The following is a 27,831-nucleotide window of genomic DNA, read 5'->3' as shown; positions in this document are numbered from 1 at the left end:
ATAACGAATTCCCAACGCATTGAGTAATCGCCATCGCGATCGACGTGCGAGCGAATCCGCGCTTGTTATTTTGACTAGGCGGCACCACCTGCCGTGAAAACGCTACGCCAATTGCGAAAATCGAGAAATTACACGCAACGAGGCGGTTCAATTTAATCGTTAAAATACTCGACTTTGGCGGGGGGGGGGGAGGGATTTACCGCGTTTTAATCGAGAAATCGCGTTACAGCGAAAACCGCGAAAGCGGATAGCGTTATGCGCGATGCTCGGCCGGACGGAGAAAACTCGCAGGAATTCAGACGGATCAGAGCCGCAATTAGTGGCAGCAAAGCAGATGAGTCGTATTAATTAATAAAGCGCCTTCGCTCCGAGCTAGGCGAGCTACATACACGATGATTTCATCAACGAAACGCGCGGCGCTAGAGATATCATGGCGTTTACGCGGTATTAATTATACATGAAATACTTCGTTTAATTTCCGTGCGATACCGTGCGGCTGATTCATCGTTCGGGGAGGAGCCCGATAGGCGGATCAACATCTTTTTTATCCATCTACGTTAATCGCATATAATAAAGCTCCGGTATCGGTACATTACGATCTACACAAGTTAATTATAGAAATCAGTGTACGGGATTCGTGAATTCGCGAAATGCAGCAACCTACAATTTAACTTGTCGACCATTGGACAATGCATCAATCATTAATAAAATTTCAGCCTATTAACATCATATTTTTTTTTTTTTTCAATTAATAATAGCATGCGAGACTCGAAACTCTAACCAAAGTACAATTCCTCTCTTTCAGTTTTCGCAAATTGATCATTTTTCTCGTACGCAAAATTTATGTTTCTTTTATCAAATATTAGATATAGAATAGATATATATATATATATATATCTTCAATAAAAAATTAAATATAATAAATGTACAACAAGAGTGTATGATGAATTTTTTTTTAATTCTTTGTTTACAATTCGTTTTCGCTGGATAAAAATGATTATTTATGAATAAATACGGAGGAATTGTGGACAATCGAATACTAATAATACTAATACTAATAATAAGATACTAATTTTGCAAAAATTTGCATTTGGGAGTAACATTTCAGATTTCACATTAGAATCTATTCGCGGCACAATAAATGTCACGGCCTAGGTTGCAATTTACACTTTACTCGTCACGGTTGATTCGTGCGTGTCTGGTCGTACCCTTTATTTCACGAATATACATGTGCACGATTACATCGCAGATTCTCATTCGAAAAAGGCCAGGAGCATCGTGTACGACATCGCTGTATCAGCGCGACATATTAAAGGCAGGTGTTCAGCAAGACGAACGGGTTGACTTTTAAGCAGATCGCACGCGCACCTGCCTGGGGATTTGGTACGGCTGCGAATAGAGGCAATGCGTCACCAGACTCACGAAGACACCGGGGAAAAGCGATGTATATTCACGAGACGTTGATATAACCCTATGACAGAAACACGCTGCTAAATCGGACACGACGAACCCGAGCGGGAATCGGCGAGAACCGCGGTGCAGGCATATCCTTTAAACAACTGTAGAAAGCGATGGGCGTCCGCGAATGAATCGATAAACCGAGGCAAGGATGATGACGTTATGCTAATGAGATTGACATATTTAAATCCAAATTTGGGTTAAGCAGCGACGACGGCGATGGAAATGCGCAGGCGAAACGCGGCGATTGGAAAAGAGAAACTTGCCAAGCCGCGAGAATGTTTAATCTATAACGGATCGCTTTTATGACATTGTCCTTTACCGCATTTATGCAAATATCTCGTTAGCGGAGTTGTCTCTCTCGCAACGCGAAAAAGAAACTCACGGAATTCGCCGCACAGAATTCGCCGAGGCGCGGTCGGATATCAATCGCGCATGATCCAGCGTGATCGAGATGCACGATCGAAATAATGTGCGATGGAGCGAAAAAGAGCGGAATAGAGATTTATTTCGTCTGCGACAATTAGGTATGCCTCGGTAAGAAGTCGGTACATGAGCCACGATTACAGTTAGTCTCGGGAACCGACGAGTGTGCGCTTGCACGCGGCGAAGTTAGCTGAACGGTATCTCTTCGTTTTTTGTCAAAAATCCAACGAGCATCGCGAAGCGCGAGCTATCCCGATTCACGGTCGACGCGTCATGTCGAGACGCTAATCTTCGCTGCTTTATCAGACACTCGGGATACTCAAACGACAGCCACTCGCGATAACGCACGGAATCAGGAAGCGATGGAGCACGGCGCAATGGAGACTTCGATTATCGGCCCGATAATCGAAATACTCGTTGTCGTTTTAGGAAATGATCGATCCGATACGATGAGGAGAGCAGGTAGATCCATGTTGAATGAAACGATAACGGGATATCGCGAGTTCAACGAGCGATCAATCTGATTTTTCGCACGATCCCCACGGAATATCCCGCAAAATGCGTATATATCAGTGGCAAAATTTTCTCCTCGGAGCGATTTAATATCGATTGCTCGTCGGATCTTACGACGCGGAGGAAATAAATCGAGATAGCATGCCGAGAGAATTTTGTGCCACGAGATTATCCGCCAGCGTAAAGCGCCAAGATCAGTCTGGACTAAAATTCCTGCGCTTCTCTCCGGAGTCGGAGCGTCTCTTTATGGCGAGGAAAAGATGTTCGCTCGAGTGGTCGAAGTAAATGACGTCTTAAACCGGTGCGAAACGGCAGAGGACGAGAGATCGAAAGAGGAGCAGGAACGACTTGTCGAAGGGAAATGAAAAGAAGACGCGGAAGGGTGGTAGTAAGGTGCGCTCTCTCTCTCTCGCGTGTCGTCGTATCTGGTGCGTGACAGCTGCCGTCGGGCAGCTTGCTCAATCGGGGAAATATCAAGTTTCGTCTATAAGCGGGGACGGTATTTCGAGATATAAACCGCCGCGCACTTATGAGATTCGAGAGACGGGAGGGAGGGAGAGGGAGAGGGAGAGAGAGCGACGACAACGCGAAAACTTGGCACTTGACAGAGTTTATATATCGCAAAATGCACCACAAATTTTTCGAGTCGGTCTACTTGAAAGTTGGAAAAGAAATTGCAGAAAAATAAATTGCACGAATAACGTTCCAGCCAGTTTAACGCGATAAATTAAAAAATAGAATTTTATATAAATAATGTAGACTAAATTTATAATTCCGAATTTAAATGCTATGTATCTTAAAATGCATACGTTTATAAAATTTAGAATTAAAAAGTAATCAACCAATCGATCAGAATTACAATACATAATATTGTGTAATTACGATAACATAAAATGTAATTGGAAGAATTAGTTGGGCTATATTAGACGTGAATAAAATCTAAAACACGAATGTATCTATATTGCTCATTTGGCCTTCGTAATGTTAACGCACTTTGCAAGCGCTAATCCGTCGACGCGTAATCTGCAATTAATCACGAGCGTACCAGCTTTCCGTTTATAACGCCATCTTATGTAACGCTATGATTATCGGCCATCAAGTCGATACGCGCGCTTGAGCGATCATTGAAGCGATGCAGTGAAGAGAAGCTTAGGGCGCTGATTCTCGCGTTCATAAGTTATAACTCCGAGTACGAGCAGGAAATCGATCGTTATTGAAGGTAGGCCGTTCTCGGGCCGACAAGCGAGCTAGCATTTCGCCTAGGTCATGCCCAGAATAGTTAACCCCAGATGTCGTAAATGCGACACTTGACGCACTCGCGCGTCGTGCGAGGTCCAGTCTACACGATGCTCTTTCGATGTGCAGTGCCAGATAATTCCTTGGGAAACGTGACAGAGAAGGCGTATCAACGGGAAACGTTAAACGGACAATTAAAACTGTCCTCACTAATCCATTAATGTAATTTTAAATCGTGAAAACAATGTAAGATATTTTCCTCAGACAGATACGCATCGCTGTATCGTTTAGTTTTAGTAACATTTGAATTTTGAATTAACAGAGAATATTATTAGCGAGAGTACTATTAGAGGACTATTATGACACATTTTAGAAAACATGTTACGACCCACCAAAATTTAATAATTAAATATATCGGTTTCCATTTCTATTACTTTCGCATTGCATATTTTAAACACAGCCGATAAATATCGTTAACATGATGATCTGTTGCGAAAAGTGAGTACTTCGTCACTTTTGACGAATCGATCAAGATTAATGATTCGCTGACGCGTGCAACCTCTGACGGATGAATCGTCTCACGAGATAAGCTTCGGAGTATCTATGACTTTTAGCGAACGCGTGATTCAGCATGCGCGATCGTAAACCGTTTCTAGTAATTTGTACGAAAAAGATCATTGAGAAGTAATCGATAATTGCGCGAGTGATTCATCGGACAGCGATTCGAGAATGTTAATAATTATGTGAAGAGCGAGTGGAGAGAACGTGGCATTTAATGCGTCGATATCGAAATTGCTATGCGTATACGAGAAAAATAATTATATACGCGAAACGATCGAAATAGCGCAATCGAGAAATCTCGCAGCCTGGTTGATAAGCCCGGTTGATAAGCACGCTCGTATATAATCATCGAAGCCGAACCGGAAATTCGAATAGTTTTCTCGAGCTCATTAATAACGAGAACGTGTGCTAATAAGGGAATTAATATATGCCTTGTAATGAAAAATTATCGCTGCGAGGGCAAATATGATTGTATCGGTCGGACTGAAATCAAGGTAATCACCTGCGCAAACAATTGACCCTAATATGGCTGACATGATTTTAAGATAATATGCACACAAGAACCATATGGCACGAACGGAGATTTAAAGCGAACTTCATTCTAGTTGTCAATATTAACCGGATAATAAAAATAAATGTTCAATTGAAAATATGTGAACGAAAGCGGAGAATTTTGTTAGTTTTGCGCGGAATATAACAAAATTATATTTATCAGTTTTAATTTACATCAATGAAAATAAGCATGCGTTTATCGTTCGATCGAAATTGTTGATAGAATTTCTTGATATTTAGATTCAAAATAAATCGATTTAAACAGATTGTGTAAATCTTACCTGCTCCTTATCCTTTTCGGTGGCCTCATCTTTGTCTTTTTCTTTATCCTCGGCGGTGTCCGTGTGCGGTGCTATGCCGTTGGTGGTAGGCTTCGTGTCGGCCTCCTCGATCCTTTCCAGCTTGCCATCACCAGGTGCGGCCGCATCGCCGACGACGCCTCCTTCGGCGGGTATTCCCTCCTTCTTCGGCGTCGTCGTTATATCCACGGACCTCTTGCTCTGTCTCGCTCCCATGTTTGCTTCTTACTTTCTCGTGCCACCTGTCTTTATCTCACTTGCTTCTGGGTACCAGGTGGTGTCCAGCTAAACCGTCCTGCAATCAGAGAGCAAGGAAACAGATTAAAATCTTTTGTAGAATTTTCCAAGGTACGATAGAAGAGATAAATAAAAACCAATCTAATCCCGGAGAATGTACTGAATGATAAAATTAAGAGCGAAAGGAATCGAGAGGCCGAGAGAGCGAGAGCTCAAAAAATCCGCGGGTTTGTTCGGGTTCTGCAATTTGACGCGGTTACACACGTCGATCTGCACGACGGTTTCGCCGCGGATAAGTTCATCCGCTTCGCGATGAAGGAATTGAGGAGCGGGAGTAAACTTTCACCAGCAGAAGATACATCTGGGATCCTGTCGGCGAGCTCGCTTTGTGCCGACGAAGGAGGATCTGATTGTAAGAACGAGCGAGTCCGAAACGCAACGGCCGTGATTCGACACGAAAACGGCACAACTTATATTCATCCGCGCCAGATTGGTCCGATAAGCAAGATTTATGCTTATCGACCGTGCAACCGCGCCCTACATAATTGATAGCCACTTTCGTGCGAATTGACGTACAGGTGTATCTCTCTCTTTCTTTCTTTCTTTTTCTCTCGCCAGAAACCTCTCCTTAAAAATTCGCGTCGTATCGAGCGACGAGAGGACGATAATGAGACGAGTACGAAAAGCCACAGTTCGGGAAAACAAAGAACAACGGCACAACGAAGAGACTCTTTGCTATCGAAGACACAACTAGGTATTGTCCTATCCAAGGATTCGCTTGTATTCGTTTCCGTTATGTGTATTTGGGTATATGTATGTACTCGGTCGAAATGCAAAAAACAAACCAGTCGGAAAGCCGGTAAACGCGCGAAAGCGCTTTTGTCAACAATACCAAGGCTATTATTTATACGGAACGTTATGTACATCCGACTGCTACGTTAAAAATAATTGCACGTACAACGTTGTCGTCCGATCGAGGTAAATATTCAACGTCAATTTTACACTGTTATTCGCGACGTTTTTTCCGTTTCAGAACATTGAACATCGCAGATGTGTGCCGTTCCCGATGAAAAAGTGTAGATTCACTTTTACCTGCGACGGAACACTAGGAACAGAAATACACGTCATTGTCGTTGTCGTCATCGTCGTCTAATTACCCGCGGAAAAGAAATAGCTGGTTGGACTTGGTCGGGGAACGAGAATAACGGCACGACTTCGCTAGGTACGAAAGCGGAAACGCACCGCGCGAGAGAACGGCTGCGAAAAACTAGCACAGCGTGGCGAAGCGCGCTAAAAGCCAGGCTAGACCGCTCGTTTGTTGTGCGCGTGTTAACGCGCATTTAAACGACCACGTGGTTCGCGCACGCACGCACGCACGCACGCATCGTGTATCGCCGCCGTATGCGTGCGCGCGCGCGCGAGCAGCTGACGGCCGCGATGCGTAACGCATCTGTGCTCGCGATGAAGTTACGCGCGAGGTCATCCTTTGTGTGCCAGCCAATGAGGAAGCTGGAGAGAAATGATGGGAAATGATACGAATCGCCGGGATTTTTCGAAGCGAATGTATGGATACGAATAAATCGCGCATACAGAAAACTTTCTCTACGAATTCGTTGATTCGAGATAGATTTTCCTGTGTGTACGAAAATATATTATCGACTGTCTCTCTTAGTGAAAATCAAAATTGAATTGAGAATTAAGATTAAAAAATAAAAATCTTATTCGATCTTTTCCGTTTTAGAAAAATCTTTCTTCTTTTTAAATTCCACTTATTAAATGCAATATGTATTGTTATAAAAAGTATGAAAATTTTCTTATTATTAATAAAATTAATTACATGATTAAATGTTCTTTCATTCGTTATCGCAATAAAGATAAATGCCTTGTAAGTGGATGATAAAATTTAATATGACCACGATAGATAAAGAGTAAACAAGTAAATGCGATATCAACATTATTACACTTTTAATACTTTTAATCTATTATATAACCGCGCAAGATTCGGTTGCTATGTGTAAAGCACCTCATGACCCGTATATCTCATGATTTTTTTAAGCGTTTCTCCTCTACACTTTGCGTTAATGTTTAAGATAAAATCGATAGCTTGCGTTCTAAAAGTCAATAATTGCTATCAGTACAAGTGGCGTTTAAACACATTCGTCGTGGCATGTCGTTATTACAAATTTATTCGTACCATCTATTTCCACTCTCCTTTTGTTAAATAAATTCATCGAGCACATTTTCCGGATCTCGGATGTTTTTCTCTAGAAAAAAGTTCCATTAACGAGGTGATTTTCATCGCGCAGCGCGAGGCGGAATTGACTTTCTAGCTTTCTAGCGACGATTCGTCTTTCTCGAGCGAATTCACCCGGCGCAATCCTCGCAGTTGCAGTTAAGTTACACGGATAAGTCAGCGAACGAACAGCCACATTTAGCGCTAACTGAACGACGAGAATACCGAACGTAGGTCGATTCTCTTCACGATCGGATTTCGTTTCGCGAAAGCAAAACTACGCGCGTCAATACGAAGCCGGAGAGGCCTGAAGCGGCTACAGCTAATATCATTGTCACTGCACAATGCCGTTTGTTTCTAGGCATCCTATTCATGGTGCATTGCACCTCGCACGTAGTGCATCGACTGACACGTCGCTCGCGTGTGTGTCGGGTGACGGAGTCCGAGACGGAAACACGATGACACAATATTGTCACCTCCACGAGAATTCCTCGTAGCTCCGCTGGCATAATTTTTGACACATTTCATCACAACCCGATAACGAAGTTTAACGAAACACAATCGAGAAATTCCAAACGGTTCATTTCGTCGATAAGCTCGTGCGCAAGTGTGTTCCTATGTAAAGATTACAAATTGATAACAATCTCTCGAAATAAATTCTATTTATCGACGAGCAAAGCTCTACGATGGAACCGTTATTACAATTCGCCTTTAGAAATAATGGAACGTAATGCCGCCCCTATGATCTAACGAATGGCAATGTTCCCCCTCGACCTAGCCAAATTTTCGGAACAAATTGCAATGGATTTCACACAAAGGAAGCGCGCGCCGCACCGTCGAGAGGAGGATAGCTATGCGCGTTCCGCTTCGCTTCATCTTTATTCCTTCCTGGATTGCCGAGATGAATTAATAGAATAATTCGTGTAACTTTGCCGAGATAATAAACGAGGACATCGATTCGCTACTAAGCGTTCTCCTTTTTTCACGATCGATTTATTCGCGCGTGCGGCAGCCCCCTCCGAAAATTGCACACTTCACGCGAGATTTCCTGAAACATCTCACATGCCGGAAGAGAATCATCGCTAAAGCATTTGTAAAAATAGAAAAAGGAGAGACACAATTAGCGTCCGCTTATATCGGGCAGTGGCAGGAAGGATTTCGACAAATATTTATGTTATCCCATATCACGCTTGTGCGTACCACATGGGTGCGTCTCGCCAAGCATCATTACAGTAAGAAATAGCCCCATTACACATCCGAGAAATGCCATAGACGATCACACGTGACTACCACGAGAGAAGAACGTGGGAAATAGAAAATCATATCGCCCTCCCTCCATCGAAAAATATCGGTATTATTCGTTTTGCGTAGCAGCGACTTCTCTCTCTCCCCCTTTGCTTCTCCGATCACGGATTCGAGGCGCGAATTTCCGGTGGTGGAGGAAGGTCACGGAGGCGTATCGCGGACGCGACGCTATATTTAGAGGCGTGTGACATCGCCGGGTTCGCGAGATAAACGTCGGTCGAACAGGCGCCGCGACACTGGAAAAACACGACCGCCACTGTTTGCGCGTGCACGCGTCTCGTGAACGCGTTGCTCTCTCGGGGCCCCGAGGTTCCCCGCGATAAAAATAGTCCCGGCGGAGAAAGAAAATTCATCGCCGCGCGCGCGCGCGCGCGCGCGCGAGGAGAGAAAGAAACAGAGAGACGCGCTCTTCCGAGCCGATCTATGCGACGCATACGTTCTTCTGCGTCGCTATTTATTTTCCTTGTCCTTCGAATCGCTCTTTTTCGCTTCGCCGCGCCTTGTTTTATTTTCACATTACAATCCCGCGTACTATCATCGGGCTGACCGTTTATATCATCCTCGGAGAGGAGAACGCGCGCAAGAACTGGTAATGCGAGATGCTTTGCGTAAGAGTAAACGATAATTGAACAGATATCTTTTCACGTTTCAAGACTTTGACCGCGCAGTATTTAGCGACGTGCGTCTCAATAAGTGCTGAGTTATAATTATTATTACGTTGTACCCTCGCAATCGCATCAGCGTTGCTCACAAAGCTATTTTCCCGAGTACGCCAGACTCCCGTTCCTGTTAGTTCGCTAACAAAACTATGCGAGCGTAACGTCAAAGCTCCATCGCTCGGAACGATTATTCTTGATCAAACTACAATTTCATAATCATCCACAAAAACAACGTTCTCTCAATGTTAATAAAATATGAGAACAAAAGATAACGAAAAATAGCCTGACAAAGATCAGCAAAATTGACCAAGCCAAAGCCGACAACAGTGGCGTAATAATTCTTTTACGACGCGTTCTTTCCTCAAATAAATTGTTTTGCGGCGCACAGCGTTACGAAACAGCGTTGCGCCGCTCGAGGCCGCGCAGATAGAAATGCGCACACGCGAGAAGGCGTGTTGAATGTGTACAAAGAATCGTTGCGATATCGCTGGCGAGTGTATGATACACGGAGATGGATTCCGAACTTTTCGAGGCAGGTAAAAGATGATCGAGAGAGAAATGCGAAAAGCGGTTGCGAAACAAACTTCTACGAAAACACACGACGAAACACACGAAAACAAACTTCTACGATACAGCCTCCTTCTTCTTTTCCTCGTATTATACCTCCGCTTCGTCTCGAGTGGAGGTATAATGAGCGCCGTGATTTCTTTCGGTCAATATCGCTCAATCGCTCAATTGATTAATAAGCGCATTCAAAAGGTCGATGCCGTCTATTAAAGCGTTAACGACGACATAACGACCGCCGTCGTTGTGCCAGAGAATTCCTCTCCGGCGATAACGCGAATGGCGATAAGCGATGCACCGAGAAGAAAACGAACGGAATGAGCTATTATGTGAACATAATGAAACAACAACGACAAGAAGCGGCCGGAAAATTGGATACCTCGCGGCGATTTCAAGGTTGCGCAGGTGCATAAATAGGCATCGATGACTCGCGTGTTTGTGCGCGGTGTTCTCAATTGGCGTTTTTTTTTTCCTCGGCAGGAAGCTGTATCTTCTTCGCACTCGCGTCCAGGATACTTTTCCCATAAGTAAATATAGACCAGGTGTCTGCTCAAACCCGAAAAAAAATTTTCTGGAGATTTCTTTATTTTCAAAACAATTTATTAAGAATCATAGATAAAAGTATTTTTAAATGTACCTTACAAATAAAAATATCATGCAAGAGTCTTAATGTTTTTCATCCATAAAAGTTTATGAATTCATAAAATTAAGAATCACTCAAGTTTCAATAATTAAATTTGAAAATTTGAAAGAAACTGTAGAGAGACTCTGAACAGTACATACTTTAAATTACATAAAATTTTCGAACTTTATTTTTAAAAATTACAAATAAAAAATTATATAATGCATAATATAAAATTCAATTTTTATAAAATTATTAAAATAAATGTAAATTTCTCTTTTAAACGAAATTATACCCAACATGAATTGTGTTCAATATTATCGTTAACAATCGATAACTCCCGATTATAAGGTAAAAACAAAATATTAGGAAAGGCAACTTCAAAAAAATTCTCTAAAGATCCCTTAATTTTTCGATATGAACAAATTCGATATAAATTCCTTGAGAATTCCAAGTAAACAACGTTTCAAGTTTTTAAATTAATTGATATCACTGATTTTACATAAGCCAGCAAATAATATCAGATTACGTTACAAAGTTTGCGTTTCACTATCACCGCGTTGTAAGTAGATTCTAATTCTTGCGTCAACAAGGACACTCTATTCCCGAATGATAAGACAAGATAAAATCGAGATTGATGTTCATCCGCAACCTGACTCAACACTTCGTCAAATCGATGTCACATCCGCTGACTCATCCGATGCTCCAAATGACATACGCATTCTCCACGTAAACAAAAAATTCCTTTCTCTACGACACTGCACGAGAGTGCGCCCGTCCCCCTATTCCCACGGGCACGAAATATACGTGCGTGTGTGCGTATGGTGCGCTGTAACTGTACGCCCAATCAATCAGCCATTATTTCCTCGCGCCTGATGCCATTTAATTTGACAGTCGAGCTCGACAGAAAAGTGACACACATTGAAACATTAAAATAGCAGAATAAGGACAAATGTAATCATTAAAAATAAGATAATGACTAGAGGAAGGGACTAAAGGACTATCAATCGGATGGCGAGCAAGCCTCTCCTTCTCGGAGGTTGCGCGCGACGAGAGAAAAATGCAACAAAGAGGACAACACGAATAAAATGATTCTTCGCCCATTGAAATGGCACTTTGACATTGCGATTAGTTAGGAATATAGACATACTACTGCGGCTTGTATTCCTTTTTGTTCCTCTCATTCTTTCGTCTCATTGTGCTGACCCCATTTCGTTCCCGAAAAAAAAAAAAGACATCTGCTCTTTCTCTCGCAGCCGTTGTCAAAATTGAGAATAACGTAGCGCGCGAAAGAATAAGAGTCGGGCCCGTATGCGAATGACGCGTGTCCCGCATGCGTGAGTAAATACGCGCTCGCACGTGCTCGTTCGCGTTCGCTCGTGCTCGCCCTGCCGAAAATCGACGGCCGTCGTAAGGGCAAACGTAGAAAGTTAGCGGGCCTGAAAAATACGTGGGCATACGTGTGTGTCCGGAGTGCGCGTCGCCGCACGAATCTATTTTTGGCCCGGTTGCGGCGCGTGCACCCCCTCGTCCTGTGTAAACACGCGACCGGAACGCAACAGGGGCGAAACAAAGTCCCTGGAAGCGGATCCTAAAGAGCGTTCGTAAAAAACGGTGCCGGACAAAACAGGAACGGGTTCGCGTCGACGATTGAAAGAAGACTCGGCGGAATCAGCACGACTCAAAAATAGAGCGATTAACCGTTTAAGTTTCAATATTTTGGCACAGGAGACTTTCCTTGACGATGGCGGGCAATTTCATCGATCGCGAATACACAGCGATAATCAACCAAGTCCGAGTTTCGCATTTCCATCGCGCTCGGCGAGCAAGCCGCTCTCCTTCTCGGAGGCTGCGCGCGACGAGAGAAAGGCAGATGTGGACAAGTTAACGACCCGTTATCGCTGCCGCTGCCGCTGTCGCTGCCGCCGCCGTCGTTGCTGAAACTGGTTGCTGCCGATTGCAAGAAGCGGGGTGCGGATTGAGGGGATCGTGGCAAGCCCCGCGTGGGGGAGAGGGCCCCGGGGCGCGCGTTGCACCGAGGCGCGGCAAAGCGCGAGGCGAATCGCAATCGCGCGCGAGAGGTGCGTTTGACGAGGCCGCGATCGAGCGAACCGGTCGACACCGGTGTGCGCGCACGATGCAGGTGCACCGACGCGAATCTCGCGCGCGCAAAATGCCGCGTGCGTCTCCCGACCGCGGGCGGATTTTCGCGGACAAGCCGCCGCGGAAGACGGCACCCCCCCCCCCCACCGTCGTCGTTTGCACACAATGCGTCCGCAACGTTAATTAACGTATAATCGAATAGCACCGTACCGACGACGATCGAATGCAAATCCAAGCGTTACGAGCATTCTTTCTATGTAAACGACCGTTGGGAATAGGGAGTGAAAAGATGAGAATATGCGGTACGGAAAATCTACATGCGAGAAAGAAAATGTGGGAATAATATGTATTTATAAAGGATCAGTTCATTTTCTCGAGCTTATTCTGTTGGAATCGTATTTCCCTAGTGGTAACAATAGCTTCGGTAGAAATCTTGACAGCGGTAGGTAGAGGATTGCTATGCAAAATTGGCACAAAGGCGATAGAGAAAAATGAGAGAAAGAAACAAACGAGTCATGTGTTCGTAGAAAATACCAAGAATATAACCTTACATCTCATTTCCCAATCTTTTCCGGTTTTTTTTCTATCCTATCAATTGCAAGAAGTTGTTTCTCACGAATATAAGACTTCTCGAGTTTAAAATATATACACAATAGCAATTCATCGCGGTTTCAGTGTAAAATAAATCTCGAAGTTTCTCTTCGTTAAATAAATGTAGATATTAGCCTAAAGGAATTAATTATCAGGCTTTTTCATAATTAGACTAATGATAGTTTAAGATTAATTATTGTTACGACAAAATAGGCAAATTCGATTTTACGTAACTTCGAAGAGTTTTCTCTTTGTTCTCGAGAGATACAGGAAGAATCGCTCGTCTCCGTCTGACGACTCGAAATGTCGGTGGCAAAGAATACCGACATAGGCATGCGCGATTGCGCGATCTCAAGCACGGAAAAGGTCGGCTGGAGATCGCGCGTACGTACGTACGTATGTACTGTATGCACGGTTCGATCGTTCGGGGGTTAAGAAGTGTGAGACCACCAAGCAGATGGTGGGGCACGGAATCAAGATGGCGTAACGACCGATCGTCCTCCGAGGGATCGTTCGTTCGTATTCAACGCGACCACGAATGCCGGAAGGTTCGCCAGCTCGATTCGACTCGACTCGCTTCAACCTCGCGGTAACCCACAGGGCGTAGGGACTCGTCCTAGGAAAAGACGAACGGAACGTCGAGGTCCCCTTCGCGACGCGACTGGCGCCGTCCGCTATATCGATTGCCGTTCCGGCTTGCCCATTTTCAAAATGGCGCGGGGGGGGAGGGCGGTCGAAATCCGAATGTTCCGAAACAGAAGTCTCGGAACCTCGCCTCCTCGACGTTTCTTGAAGCGCACGAGTTCCGTTCGACTATCTGCCTGGCGGGAAAAAATTCACCGGAGCGAAAAGAGGACTAGCGAGAATTAGGATCAGGACTATGATGACGTCGGCCATACGCGGCACGCACGCGCGCGCGCGCGACCGTGCCCGTGAAAAAACTTTCGTAGACGCGCAACAGTTACTTCGCGAAAAGATCAGCTTTCCTTTTGTTCGCCGAAGAAAAAAAAAAGAAAGAATGCGAAACTCTCGACGATCGATCGGAGGCGCGCGGAGATGAGGAGACGCGCGCGGACGCAACATCCTCGCACCATCATCGGTACTCACCTCTCGAACCTCGCAGCAAGAGCGACGGCGTTGAAAGATATTTCCCCAAAAAAATGCGATACGTGTAGATATACGTCGTCGCGCACTTTGCGATGCACCTTGTAATCCTTTCTCGGCGAATTCGCTCACCGGCGACACAATGCGCTTACGGCGCGTCTCTCACAGATTCACGCGTATATCGATATGACGTGCAGAAACGGGACGTTCGTGTTTATCACGGCGACGTGCGTAGGAAGAGAGGCCTCTCTCTTTCCTTCTTTCACTCTCGTGCGGCGTGGTGACCAACGAGAACTTTTTTTCAGCGGGAGCACAACCGCGAACACATCCACTTGGCTCGGTAACGCGCGACCAACTGGCAGTGAACGCGAGCGGAGGGGAAGCCGCGTCCGTCTGTCGGTCCGCCTGTCTGTCCGTTCGTCCGTCCGTCTTTCTGTCACCAGTGCGTTGCTCGCTCGAACCAACGAGCTGGTTCCCTCTCCCTCACTGTTATTCTCTCTCTCTCTCTCTCTTTCTCCCACTTGTTTGTCCGTCCTTTTAGGATCTTTGTCTCTTTCTCTTTTTCTCGTTTCCTTCCTCTCTCTTTCTATATCTCCGTTTCTGTCTCGCTCGCCGTCCTTCTATCTCTTTCCCCCGCTCTCGCTCGTTTTCTCTTTCCTCTCCCTCACTCTTTCGCCGCTCCTGGTCTTCTCCTTTCTCTTTATCACTCGTTCTCTTCGCACGCACACCCTGCAAACTGTTCTCTCTCTCTCTCTCTCTCTCTCTCTCTCTCTCTCTCTCTCTCTCTCCCTATCGACAGCCTCTTCCCTCGTAAATCGCAGGTACGTCGATGCCCAACCGAGAATCGTGGAAGGGCGCACCGGGGAACGTGACGGAGGTGACCGTGTCTCTTTTTCTCTCGGGGAACGTCCTCGGCGAAGGATGTGGTCGAAGTGCGTGACGAGGACGTGAACACGCAGGGCGAATCACAGGACGAATCACGGGACTACGCGCGGTGGCCGGGCTCTACGGGTTAATGATCGATCGGCTCTTCTCTCGGCGGCGCGCCGGGTAGCAGCAGCAGCAGCAGCAGCAGCAGCAGTAGCAGCAACGAGAGAGATATTTCGCGAGAGATGCTCCTTTGTTCTGCTTAGCCCGAATTTCAGCTCGCGTTTTGATCTCCTATGTTCGCGACGCTTCCCTTTGTGACCGAAGAACGCCCGAATCTCGGCACGTATCTCGCGATAGACCGAAGTTTGCCGAAGTCTGTCGCGAAACTCGTTTTTTTTTCCCCAGAATTCGCAACGGGTTCGCTCCGCGCGAAAGATCGAACGCGCTTTTCGTCCCCGCTTTTCCTTCGCGCGGTCCTGCGACCGTCCCTCGTGAAATGCCGGCACGATCCGCACCTCTCGACCGTCAGAGAAAGAATGAGTATCGCGAGAACAGAGACGGAGGGGTGGCAGGGATGTAACGAGCGAGCCCCGGCGCCCCGGGATCGGGATCTCGTCCGCGGCATGGTGGCAGCCCTGTCGACGATTCCAGCTCTAACCAGGAGAGAGCGGGGACCCGACGTAGGGCGGAGCCCTGTGTTACGAAGGGTTACTTACCTAGGGACACCCCGAACTTCTCGTTCCGGCGAGCCACGAAGAAAGTAGCGATTTTCAGGGTCGCGACACTTCAACACAGAATCCGAATACGTTCCGTCCGTTGAACTTTACGAATTTTGCGGATTATCAGATGGATGATACGAACTCAGCGGAATATATGTGTAACTTTTTAAATGTGATGTTAGAAAATATAAAAAGCGCAAGCTGTTAGAATATGAAATTATGTATTTTACAATTGTACAAATTAAAAATTAGAAAATAAATTTGCCACAACACACGATCTGTTTTCACATTTGTATCTGGACGACTAGTCAAGCCGGGAAAATGTTCACGAATGTCATTTTTATAGAAGCGAGAAAAGATACAATTATATTATCGTTTAAGCACAATAATGTTTGCCGTGATGCCGATACATCAGCGATATAGCTCATCGTTCACCTATACTAATCCAATATCCGCACGACGTCGAAAGTGCCGAGATAGAATCCTTTGACGAGCATTTTATGTCTTACAAGAATGAAGAGGATTAAGTCACGTTCCTCTGCAAATCGAAGGAATTCCCTCCTTCTTCAGACTGTTCGATTCCGAAACTGGTTTCCCCGCAGCCTCGGCTAAATTTCAGTTAAGGATTGTAGATAACGATCCCCTTAAGCTCGCGTTATCCCCGGTAACGACGCAAATAGCTGGCAATCTCCTCCCCCTCCCATGACGATTTTTTTTATCGTCTCATATAACTCTCACAATCGCTGAACGCGAAATCGCGTCTTATTATCGCAAAATTTTCGTGGAAAACTTTCATTTTAAGAGATGCCACGCCTCAACGCTCAAATGTGATGCGTCATTCCAGAAATTAGAAATGTTTAAATCATCGTCTAATGTCCATTTATTTTTTAATGAAATCGACGGAAATTTCACGCAATACTCCGGAAATTTCAAAAGAATTGATCAATCGCTAAATCGATTGATTATACAATGAACCCACCCTCTCTCTCTCTCTCTCTCTCTCTCTCCCTCTCTCCCTCCCCCCGCTCACTCTTTGATATACTTCATCAAATCGTATTGAGGACGATTAAAACGATGATTATCATCGATCGCTCACGTAATCTCTAGCCGATTGCAGTAGACTACCAAGAAATCGACGATGTTGAACGGACTACGGCGATCGTTCGAGCGAAACAAAACACGCGTTATATATCTGCTCGCAGCTAACTCGACTATATTACGAATCGCCTTTCGCCTTTGGCAGTCAGGAAGCCGGAGTGACTGACACGAAAAACGACGAGCGAGAAACGTTTGAGACGTCGAATTAGATAACGCTTCAGATAAAGAATGGAATTTCAGGACTTGACCGTCTCGAACAAAATATCTCTGAAAATCCAAAGGTGCCGAGCGGCTATCTTCTACCTGCGATAAAAGATAAAATTATAGAAATTCGAAAAAATTCTAGTAACACAATGCAGCTGATTCATAAATCGTTCGTAACATTTCCATTGAAAAATATTACTCGGTCGTTCGTTTCGGGCGTTCAAGAATGTTCGAGCTCGAACATTCTTGAAATTTACGCAATCCTTCCTCTTATTCATCGATAATCTTAATCACGAAAAGTTGAGATTCCGTGTAAGCGTTAAGAACAGCCGCGTTCGGTTCGTTATGATTTTTACGCGGCTAGATTAATCCTCCAGGATCGCTCTTTCTATCTCGACGCATCGTTGTATTACGATGTAAGCATGCTGATTCTCGTTGCCACGCCCACGAAACGATCGTTTCGGCTCACTCGCAAAAAAGCGAGACTACCTACACGATGAGGCTTAATGCAGGAACTGCGAATACTTCCGCCGATTCGATCGGCGAGAGAGAGAGAGAGAGAGAGAGAGAGAGAGAGAGAGAGAGAGAGAGAGAGAGAGAGAGACGTGAAACAAGGAACGTACGCGTGATTTTGTCTTCGATCTCATTTATCTCCGACACAATGATGCATTAAAGAACCGCGGCCTCCTCATCACGATGCAAACCTTTCGCTAGAAACCCGATCTGTCTGATCTGTCACGATCTCACGAGCTAATGGCCGGCTATGCTAATCCTACGTAGCACAAAGTCCTACCTCTATCTCTTTCTCTCTCGCTTATGTAATTAGATGAGGGAGGTAATTTCTGATTCGCGCACTCCGCACGACGGCTTACTAATTAAATGCAATTATCCGTTGGCAAACAAGTTGATCCCCTCGCGATTTGCCGTTAACAAAGCGAAGCGTTTATTAACTCCCCACCGGTCCCACTCTGAAAGACTCTTGAATTTTGTTTCGAGGTTAAATACGGAGTAATCGAGACCAAGATCGGGTAAGTGGACCAACAATTTTCTAATAGATTAACAAACAAATTATAATTAGAATAATTGACACACATGTGTCATGTTGTATTTAAATTGTATATATTAAATCATTGAACACTTAGTTATAAACAAATATTATAAGTTAAAAATTAAATTTTCTTATATTTAGCTCCAGCCACATTTTATTTTCAATAAACTCTTAAACCCACAAACTTAATATTTTCAAAAGATTTGACGTTGCAACACCTGATATAGTCTCCTTCGCGCGGTATTTGTCAAATTTTTTTCTCTCCGTCCTAAATAAAGAATCTGTTTCTTAACTTAGGCTAATTGCGAGTCATCGTATGTAGTTACGTTCGTTATGTACCGTCACAGGCAAGTCATTGCTGAAGCATCCGCGCGATTTGTCGGGCACCTGTCGCTCGAATCAGAGACGATATCAATATTTAACAGCGCGGTATGCAAAACTGCTTACCCATCATTTAAGTGTAAGGCGTCGTATGGTAATCCGTCCGGAATGTGAGCTCTAGTCGTCTCGATTCAAGAGGCAATCAATCCCGCGATGCACTTGGCAGGCTGGGATCGCTTTCGTGGTGCGCGTGCCACCGGAAATCGGTTATCAGAAGATGGCGGAGAAAGGGCGAACGGAGATGAGACTCTTTCTCGGTACTGAACCGAGTCTGTGTGTAAGCGTGTGTACGCGCGTAAGATGCACCAGCGCATTCCATGCCGAGGACACTCTCGCGAGCGAATAAAACAATAACCGGATAAGGACTTCCCACGAGGGAAAAACCTACTCCTAACACCTGCGCAGAATCCCGACCTCCCACAATTAAGGTTATCAATAAGAGAAAAATGCTGAATGTAAGCTACGAGAGTGTTCGTACTTGATTACGAATGCCTGAATAATCAAACAAACAAACTTTCTCTCGAACTGCGCTACAAGAAACGATTATATGAGTAATGTTCTAGGAATCTAGTATCTCTGAAGCTGAAAGACGAAAATACCATGAGGTTTGCGATATCTCAGTATACAAGATGTTCTATAATAATTGAGGTCAGTCACTGGGAGATGAATGAACCAAAAGACAAGAAAGTTGAAGTATAAAGTGCAGCTTGAAAATGCAGTGTTTTCGAGTTATCGTTATTTTTACGTTGAAATTACGTTGAATTTACGTTTGAAATCGCTTTGCTTTCGAATTTTTTTATCAAAATTGGAAAAAGAGGTGATCTTTATAAGTTTTATAACATAATTAAAGTCAAATAAAAGTTGCGGACTGCTTTAATACACAAGGTATACCACGTGGAGGTATAGCCCGCTTAGCATCTCAGAGGTCGGAATGCCAGTTGTACATCCCATGTAATGCTAAAACAAACCACAACTTTTATTTGATTTAATTATGTTATAAAACTCAAAGATCATCTCTTTTTTCAATTGACGAAAAAATTCGAAAGCAAAGCAATTTGAAATTTCGACATAAAAATGACGATAACTCGAAAATAATGCATTTTCGGATCTATGTTCGTACTACCTTTTTTTCTTATTTTCAAGTCTTCAATTACCTTCCGAGGTGATTAATTTTCACTTTTGAAACACGCTGTATACCTAAGATTTCCCATTATGGAACATCTCTAGACTTTTTATTTTTAAAAGGCTTTATGATAAAGCGGTTAATTTCACGTTTAAATCGCGTAATTATATTTCAGTCCCGCGCAGAAACGGTCGAACGATTTCTTTCAACGCCGAACAAACAATTACACGAGCAGCAGAATTAATCCAAACGAGAAACTTACGGAAGTTCAAACCAAAATGAACTTTAGTCAAACTTTCCGAGTTAGGTAGAACGCGTTTCTTTGGTCCCCATCAGGAAATCGCAATGGCTTGCCTGTTCCCCGCGGATTAAAGATTTGACGAAGCCGTACTATAAAACTGAGAGGCGTCCCCCCCTCTGCCCCCCCGCCGCCCGGAGCGTGGTGAAGAAACGAGGCCGTAAATTCCGCGTACCGCGCGATACGGATTACTCACTTGGGACAACGATGACAGCGATGACGACGTCGTAACGCGAATTACTCATAACGTCGCTGCTGCTTCTGACATTCGCCGCGGCGAACCATCACGACGGCCGCCGTTCTAGCTCGTAATATAATCCGAAAGCTAAATGGCCAATGGTTAACGAGTATTCGTTTTGCACGAATGGTCGCTTGCCGGTTGCAAACCGTTACGTGAATATGAGACGCGAGAAATGGGCGATTATTTCGAGAATTTTGGAAAATTCCGTTTCGACGAATCACGCGTTGGCCACCGATAATTTTCGATTTAGAATCTTATAAGGGAAAATCTATTCTGGGCTCGCAGAAGAATTTATAATTGAGAGAAAGTGCACGATTTGCCGCGCACCGCGTATATCAAATGCTCTCGTAATACACGGCTTGCCCACGAATTAATGGAAATCGATTTCGGAGGCACCCGCGAGCCTTATAGATTCAATTTCTCTGTTATAAAACGATCTTCTCTCTCTCTCTCACTCTCTCTCTCTCTCTCTCTCTCTCTCTCTCTCTCTCTCTCTCTTTCTGATGCGTTTGGCGCACATTCTATAATCGAAATCTATCTCCTAGATAGATTTCCAATTACGAAGCGGTGTTACAGAAACACGTAGTAAAAGTGATTCGATTAAATCACGATGGCGTCCGACAAGTATGCTGTTTCGACAATAAATCGCCACTATTTTCATGTAATTTTCAAATTTTGACTTCTTCGCAGCCCATAAAACACGGATTACATCAACCGAAATAACAAGCGAACTCACAAAAGATATTAAATTAACGAACAATCTTTTGCGCTCGAAACTTTGATATCTCGTCGATCGTAACGTGACAAAATGTAGCGGACCGCTTTGACTTGTTAAATTTGTCGGCCGAACACACGCTCGTGTAACGTTGAAGCAAGATTCAACAAAATAAAGCGCCTTTCTTAAGCTCCAACTTTTAATATGTTTACACTTTTCGCTTTCGTTCTCATCGCGTGCGTATCACCGAGTTCCACGTAATTGTCTTCAATTAAACGAGGCGTGCGTGCTCAATGGCGAAACGGATAACACACAGAGAGCGAACGCTGTCACGACTCGGCGGCGATAATTGACATTCCTTCGCGGCTGAAAAAGGCCCCGAGTCGTCACCGCTCGCTCGCACCGTTCGCGTTAACTCAATTAAACGCGACAATGAGAGCGATCTCTATGTTTCCATAGAACGGTTCGCTCGTTATCAATAGACAATGGCCGCGGCCAGCCGCGCGGCGGTCGGTGCAATTTCTTTGTCCCCTTGTGTGTTACCGTATTGCGCACGTCGCGACGCGACGCGCCGTCGTGCTGACGATGCTTTTCAGGATTTCCCTGCGCATCGTCACTGGTCGACCACGTAGAAACGAGCGCGACTCTTTTATCGCCGCTGCTCTCTCCTTTATGTCGTCCCGCTTCCCTGCGCCGCATATTACCGCAGCATTTCCGCTCGGAATGTCGCTCGGATGCGCGGCGACGACGGCGACGACGACGGCGACGGCCAGAGAGCGGTTTTTGCATGGAAACGACGCGACGATTTGTGTATCGTCGCGAAGATTTCGCTCGTACAAAGCGAGTTTCGCCCGCGGCAAGCCGGTCGCAACGTCGTCGCAACGACGCAAAAAAAGTTTACACGCTGCCGACGGTTGTTATTATTATGCATCGCGCATGCATAAGAGTAATAACGATGCGACTCGAAAATTCCTTGAAGTCAAGGAATGCCGTTACGCACAATAATATCCATATAACGATATTTCCATTATCTAAAAGGGCGGAGGAAGTAAAAGAAAAAAATTGCCAGACCGATTACGAGTAAATGGATGTAAACAACTTGAATAATTAACTCGCGACATAATTAAATATGTTATATACAAAATGTTCTGCAACGACATTGTTTACTCTTCCCGCGGGAATTCCGAGGGACGTCACCGTCCTTCGGAATGACCGGAGCGCGATAGGGGATTCGGCAGGAATGCAGGAGATGATTGGATCAACGATAAATCAATTTATGCGCTAAACGAGACCGGGCAGTTTGATACGTCACATTCCGTCGCTTCTCTCCGAATGCCCGGCGTTCACGGGGACCAATTCGCGAAGGATTGGATTCAATGCGCGAGCGCATTGAAAGATACGCGAAAGCGCTCATCGACGCCGTTCGTAGACGCGGGAAACCAACTCTCTTTCCGAGGAGCGGCTGCTCTCGCCAACGGTACACAGCGGCGAACATATGGCGAACGTGCGGAGGCGATTTCCATGATACGCTCGTGATAAGACGCCGCGTTGGTACGTAAGCGCAGGCACGTAAGCGAGTGCGCTCGCACTCGGTTGACTTACATGGATCGTAAGTTAGCCCGACGGCGCAGCCGAGAGCGCTGCATCGCAATCGCGAGATTAAGGGATTAAAGATTCAATGAGATTTTAACCAGACACCAGATACTTACGAGCGATTCCCGGAGCGGAATTTCCCTGCGCTTTTAGTATAGAATACGCCAGGACGGAATTTCGCGTATGCGAGGATTACTAAAAGTTGCGAGTTCACGCAGGAGGGCCTCTCGAAGGCGAACTCTGCTCTAAGCCAAACTGATCAACTTCGACATTTTGTAAATATTTTAATTTTAATACTATACATAGTTAGTTAAAATCATACGGAATTAACTTAAAATCCTGTTCGATCTTGTTTACTTTTTATTTTGTAAATTCCATCAACTTGGCTTTTAAGAAAACTCACAAGTCAAATTAGATATTCGTAAAGTTTTAATCGAGAAATAATTTACTTTGTCCTGATTTGATTCATGATAATATCGTATCTTTCTTCTTCATCTTGATGATGTTTGTGCAAAGTCGAAGAGGAAGTTGGCGAAAATAAATAAGAAGGAATGCGCTTCAAGATAGAGAGGGTGCGGAAGAAACATTAACCTTTGAACGTCTCTTGACCCGCAGCATTATATCGTCGTAAATTAATAAAGTGGTTAACGACGGGGAGATAAAAAGGTTCTCGTGGTTCTTCGTGACTTCGAGATCACTCTGAGAGAAATCAACAAAGAGATTGAGTACGCGAGTGCGCGTTTGTATCGGCCCGAACAGAAGGAATCAATCACGAAAGTAACGCAACCTCACAAGCCTCATTACATACATCAAATTGAAGAAACGATAAAATAACATTAACAAATTCGCGCTAATCAAATCCTTAAATTCCCGCCAATACAGAGAAAAAAGAAAGATCATTTCATCCTTTGACGGAATTACTTTTGTTACCGCAAATCTATATTGAATTGTAATGAAGCCACTGGCAGAACTTTTTGAGAGCAATTCTCGAGTTCGATCCGCACAAAATGAGCGACTCGACGATCCACGTGCGGATATAGCGGACAGCACAGAGGGTGTCGAGCCTGCACGTTCTCCGGCACGTTTAGTGCCGGAAACGGAAGCTCCACCTTAGTTGTTGGTCGCAAATAATGTTTGTGCGAACGCGCTCGAAGAATGTCGCATTGCGATGTAGTCGGGTATCTAATCACCGTCTAACTGCACAAACGTCGTCTACGTGCGATATCCTGCTGCGAGAGAAGGAAAAGAGGGGGGAGGGGAGAAGATTCTGCTAATATCTCGTGCCACCTCGATCATTCGAAATCAAAAAGCCGGATTCCCCGTTCTTATTGATTTCGTACGCCGTATGTTTACATCAAATAGAATTTTCATTAAACAGAGATTGAGATACGGATTTAACTGTTTCCATCGAAAGCGAAACCGTGCAATATCACGGTTAATTCTATTTCAAATTGAATTACAGTACTCTGGATCCGCACATTCAGTGACTCCAATTGATCGACTAAATTGGATTTAGGACCTGACCGACTGAATTTAATTTAGAGAAATTTTGCGCCGAATTAAGCAACGTGTAAGAAATAATTAACACAATACGCAATATTTAATAACATAAACTGATGCGACATAAATTTTTTAAAGAAGTAATTTTTCATACAACGTAAATTAATAAATTTTGTTAAATAATAATAATAATATATTTTATTCGTACTATTCGTACTATTTATTAGTATAATTCGAATTTTCTCCGTGGACGAGATAATACGATTAAAATAATTAATCGAGTAATAATACAATTTAATTAATTAAAATCATTTTAAAAACTAATAATTGCATTTAACCAATTGCTTCCGTTCGTATATTGGTGCTTGCGAATGTACGGAGTGTGCGTGAAGCTCTGCCAAGTAGTCGCGTCGCGGGTACGTGCGGCAGATATGTGGCCTTCTTACCGAATGAATGAACGAATAAACGCCCGCGCGCAAAAGACGGGAAGGTCGACGACCAGATGTAGAGGGAATATCGCGGGATCGCGCAGAACGGTTCGACGAAAATGCAATTGGGTGCAAGGCCATGTGCAGCGCTCTGATTCGCTGCCAAGAAGGCAACGGCCATTCGCACGGTCAGCTTCCATCGTGCTATTAGACTTAGGGGGAAGCTACCGCGGTGCAAAGAATCGTAAGCGGGAATCGTTGCACGACACACGGCAATTTGCCCGACACGCGTCGATTTGTCAATGTCAACGTAGGTGGCCCCGAACGTGGCACCTACGACTTCCCTTTGCCGGTTCCGCGGAATGGAATTGGCTCGCGCGTGCTCGTTGCATCCGGCTCCGCTGGTCCGGATGAATCACGCCATTGAGATTGGAAAAGGCTATTTCTTCTTTTTCCGCGGATTTGTCGTTGTCGCCCGTTACTCATTGCTACCAATCGCCAGGATTTCGCGTTAATCGATCGAAACCGCATCGCCCGTGCAGATTAACGACCTATTTGATTAAAGCGAGAGAGAGAGAGAGAGAGAGAGAGAGAGAGAGAGAGAGAGAGAGAGACAGATTATTCCTTGACAATCATTTAGAAAATAACGAGAATCATAAAAGTTTTCAAACTCTTTTACCGTTCTCCTTTGGCTTTATAATATTTCAATGTTACGCGTTTTATAAAAAGAAACGGAGAAGCCTCGCTCTTCGCTTCTCGTGTTTCACAGAGGCGTTGAACGATGCATTTGTAAATTATAATATTCCTGCGATGCCTCATTACGATATTTCAGCACGTATTTACGTGGCATTACGCCGCTTTCGAACCGTGGCGCTTTACTTGTACATCCGATTAGCGCGTGCGTGCATTTATGCGCCGCGTAACGAGCCGTTAAGAAATCCGTCGGACACTTTCTGTAAGCTTCACGCATCGGAGAGAGAAAGGAAGGGAATCTATACCGAGCACAAATATTTGCTCGTGTCCAATGTAAACCGAGCGCGACGCTATTCTTCCGGGCTACTTTATCGCGCCACTTTATCGCGGCATAACTCGATCGTGAAGACCTGCACCTCCGTCGCACCTCTCTGTCGCGAATAACGGGCAAAGAACTTACGTGCACGATCTGCATATCATTCGCAGGCTAATGTCAAGCCTGCGGGCGTACGACGATTAGACTACGTACATACTTCGTTTAATGTACGGTCGTTCTCTATTCACGGGTATTATAAAGTTTCGAGAGAACAAATTTGAGTTTAAAATTTATTAAAATTTATTAATAATAGAGAGAGAGAGAGAGAGAGAGAGAGAGAGAAAGAGAAAAGTCTTATTAATAAAGTATCTAATCCGCTAATCTTCCATTTTTCCGGTCCAATACTCGTCTCGCAGTTCAGCTTAACGCTCTTCCGCACAGGAAAGCCCCGAAAGGATGCTACGCTAGAGATAATTCTCACGAACAAATCTCCAAATCCCCTCGACTTCAAAGCGCCCAACAACCGCTAATGTCACATTTATTCGACGCCGGTTCCGGCGACCTCATAAACGCACTCTGTCCACGAATCATACCGCACGACCGTACTGCCGTCTGACCTGCCATTTTAATACGGTTAAATCTCCACTTCCGAATAAAACTTCATCAGCCCCCACGAATCCCTCGCATCCGTCGGAACTGTGGACGGCTGGCGCCCAAAATCGCTCGTGTGTGCATCTCGTGCGTCTCGCAATCTCACGCACTGCTATACGCACACGCATACATGCACGCGACACGCATACCCCACGTGTTCACGCCCTACGTAGTGCTAATGCGTGCATGCACTACCGAGATGCGTGCGGATGCACTTCCCGTGAAACTTTTGTTTCCTTTCACCCTATTCCACAGCAGAGCTCGGCCATCGATATCTCCCCTTCCTTGCACGTGCAAAATATCGGGCTTTTACTCTTGTCGTTCGGCGCGCGCATTCGTCGGGCAGATGTCGAGGAAACGCTTCGGTTATTGTTTTGGAAGATCGGAAAACCAGCAAGCGCGATACCATAGCACCGTGGCAAACCGTATCAACTGGGATTTTTAAAAATCGAAATGCACGCTAGACTCAAGACATCGTCGGTTGACATCGACGTAAATGAATATAAACGTTCGAAGGAAATTCTGAGAGACTCAAAAGTATTTGAGATAATTTAATATAATTTTTTTTAATATATTTTATAATAACATCTAAATATCCTTTCAAGTTGTTTCCTTTTTTTTTCCAAAAAAGTTGAATGTTTTCTAGTATTCACGTCAATAAACAGCTCTTCCGCAATTCCCGCGAAAATTCCCAATACCTTTATTATACGTATTGTACACCACGCGCGATGAATTATTCACTTTCCGTGATGCACAATACGCGGACTCCGCGACGAACAATTGTCTCTCGTATGTAATTGGATAAACAGCGTGTCGATCGTGCTTGTAATCACAGAAAACATCACGGTCAACCGAAATATGCGTACCGTTCATAAATTCACGTCACGTGACGAGTGACAGGACCAACAATGACAGTGACTTCTGTATGAATGGCGTAAGGTAGATGGTCACCTCCTTTTCCGGAAGTCACGCCGACGAAGCGTGAACCTTCTTCCGTCTTTCGTGATTTCCAAAGCCAGTAGCTCAATACATGGAATATCAACAACGCAATTTAGATATCCGGGAAAATGTAGCCCTTATAATTCAGAATTTGTTTTTTTTTTTTTCACGAGAACCAAAAAGAAACGGAATACACAGATACAATTATCAAAAATAAAATAATGCTCTACAAGCAAAAATAAACAAATTGAGAAAAATATCCCTAAATACTAAAATATCCTAATACTAATAAAATATCCTAATCCTAAAAATAAAATTCACTAATACACAAAACTTCGGAAGAATTACAAAGATAGATAATCTCCATTGAAATTTCAAAATTTTATTCATTATAAATTACTGATTAAATTTACCCGAGTCTTCCTTTTGCCATTTTACAGTCATATAAATATAGCGACCGATGCAAAATCAATGGTAAACAACGAGTATGCTAAATCGCGTATGCTAAACTTATAATTGATGGCGAATGTCGGACGAGAAATATTTTCCAT

At 44.4% G+C, this 27,831-nt stretch overlaps 1 protein-coding gene across 2 annotated transcripts in view; it reads right to left on the bottom strand.

The window, feature by feature from the left end:
- Positions 1-27,831, bottom strand: part of LOC105427514 (uncharacterized) — a 90,378-nt gene that overhangs the window by 37,083 nt on the left and 25,464 nt on the right. The window contains exons 1-2 of one of the 2 annotated variants that reach the window (XM_089082009.1): positions 14,467-15,865; positions 5,028-5,340 (exon numbers count right to left, since the gene is read on the bottom strand). In XM_089082009.1, coding sequence (XP_088938135.1) covers positions 5,028-5,261 — 234 coding nt within the window. In that variant the 5' untranslated portion in view covers positions 5,262-5,340; positions 14,467-15,865. Of the gene's footprint in view, positions 1-5,027; positions 5,341-14,466; positions 15,866-27,831 lie in introns of those variants that run through there. The other variant, XM_089082008.1, reaches the window with a different exon arrangement.

The sequence above is a fragment of the Pogonomyrmex barbatus genome, unplaced genomic scaffold (genome assembly GCF_055798465.1).
Source record: "Pogonomyrmex barbatus isolate J1 unplaced genomic scaffold, ASM5579846v1 scaffold5, whole genome shotgun sequence".
NCBI classification, from domain to species: Eukaryota; Metazoa; Arthropoda; class Insecta; order Hymenoptera; family Formicidae; genus Pogonomyrmex; species Pogonomyrmex barbatus.
This window is presented reverse-complemented; position numbering and strand designations above follow the sequence as displayed.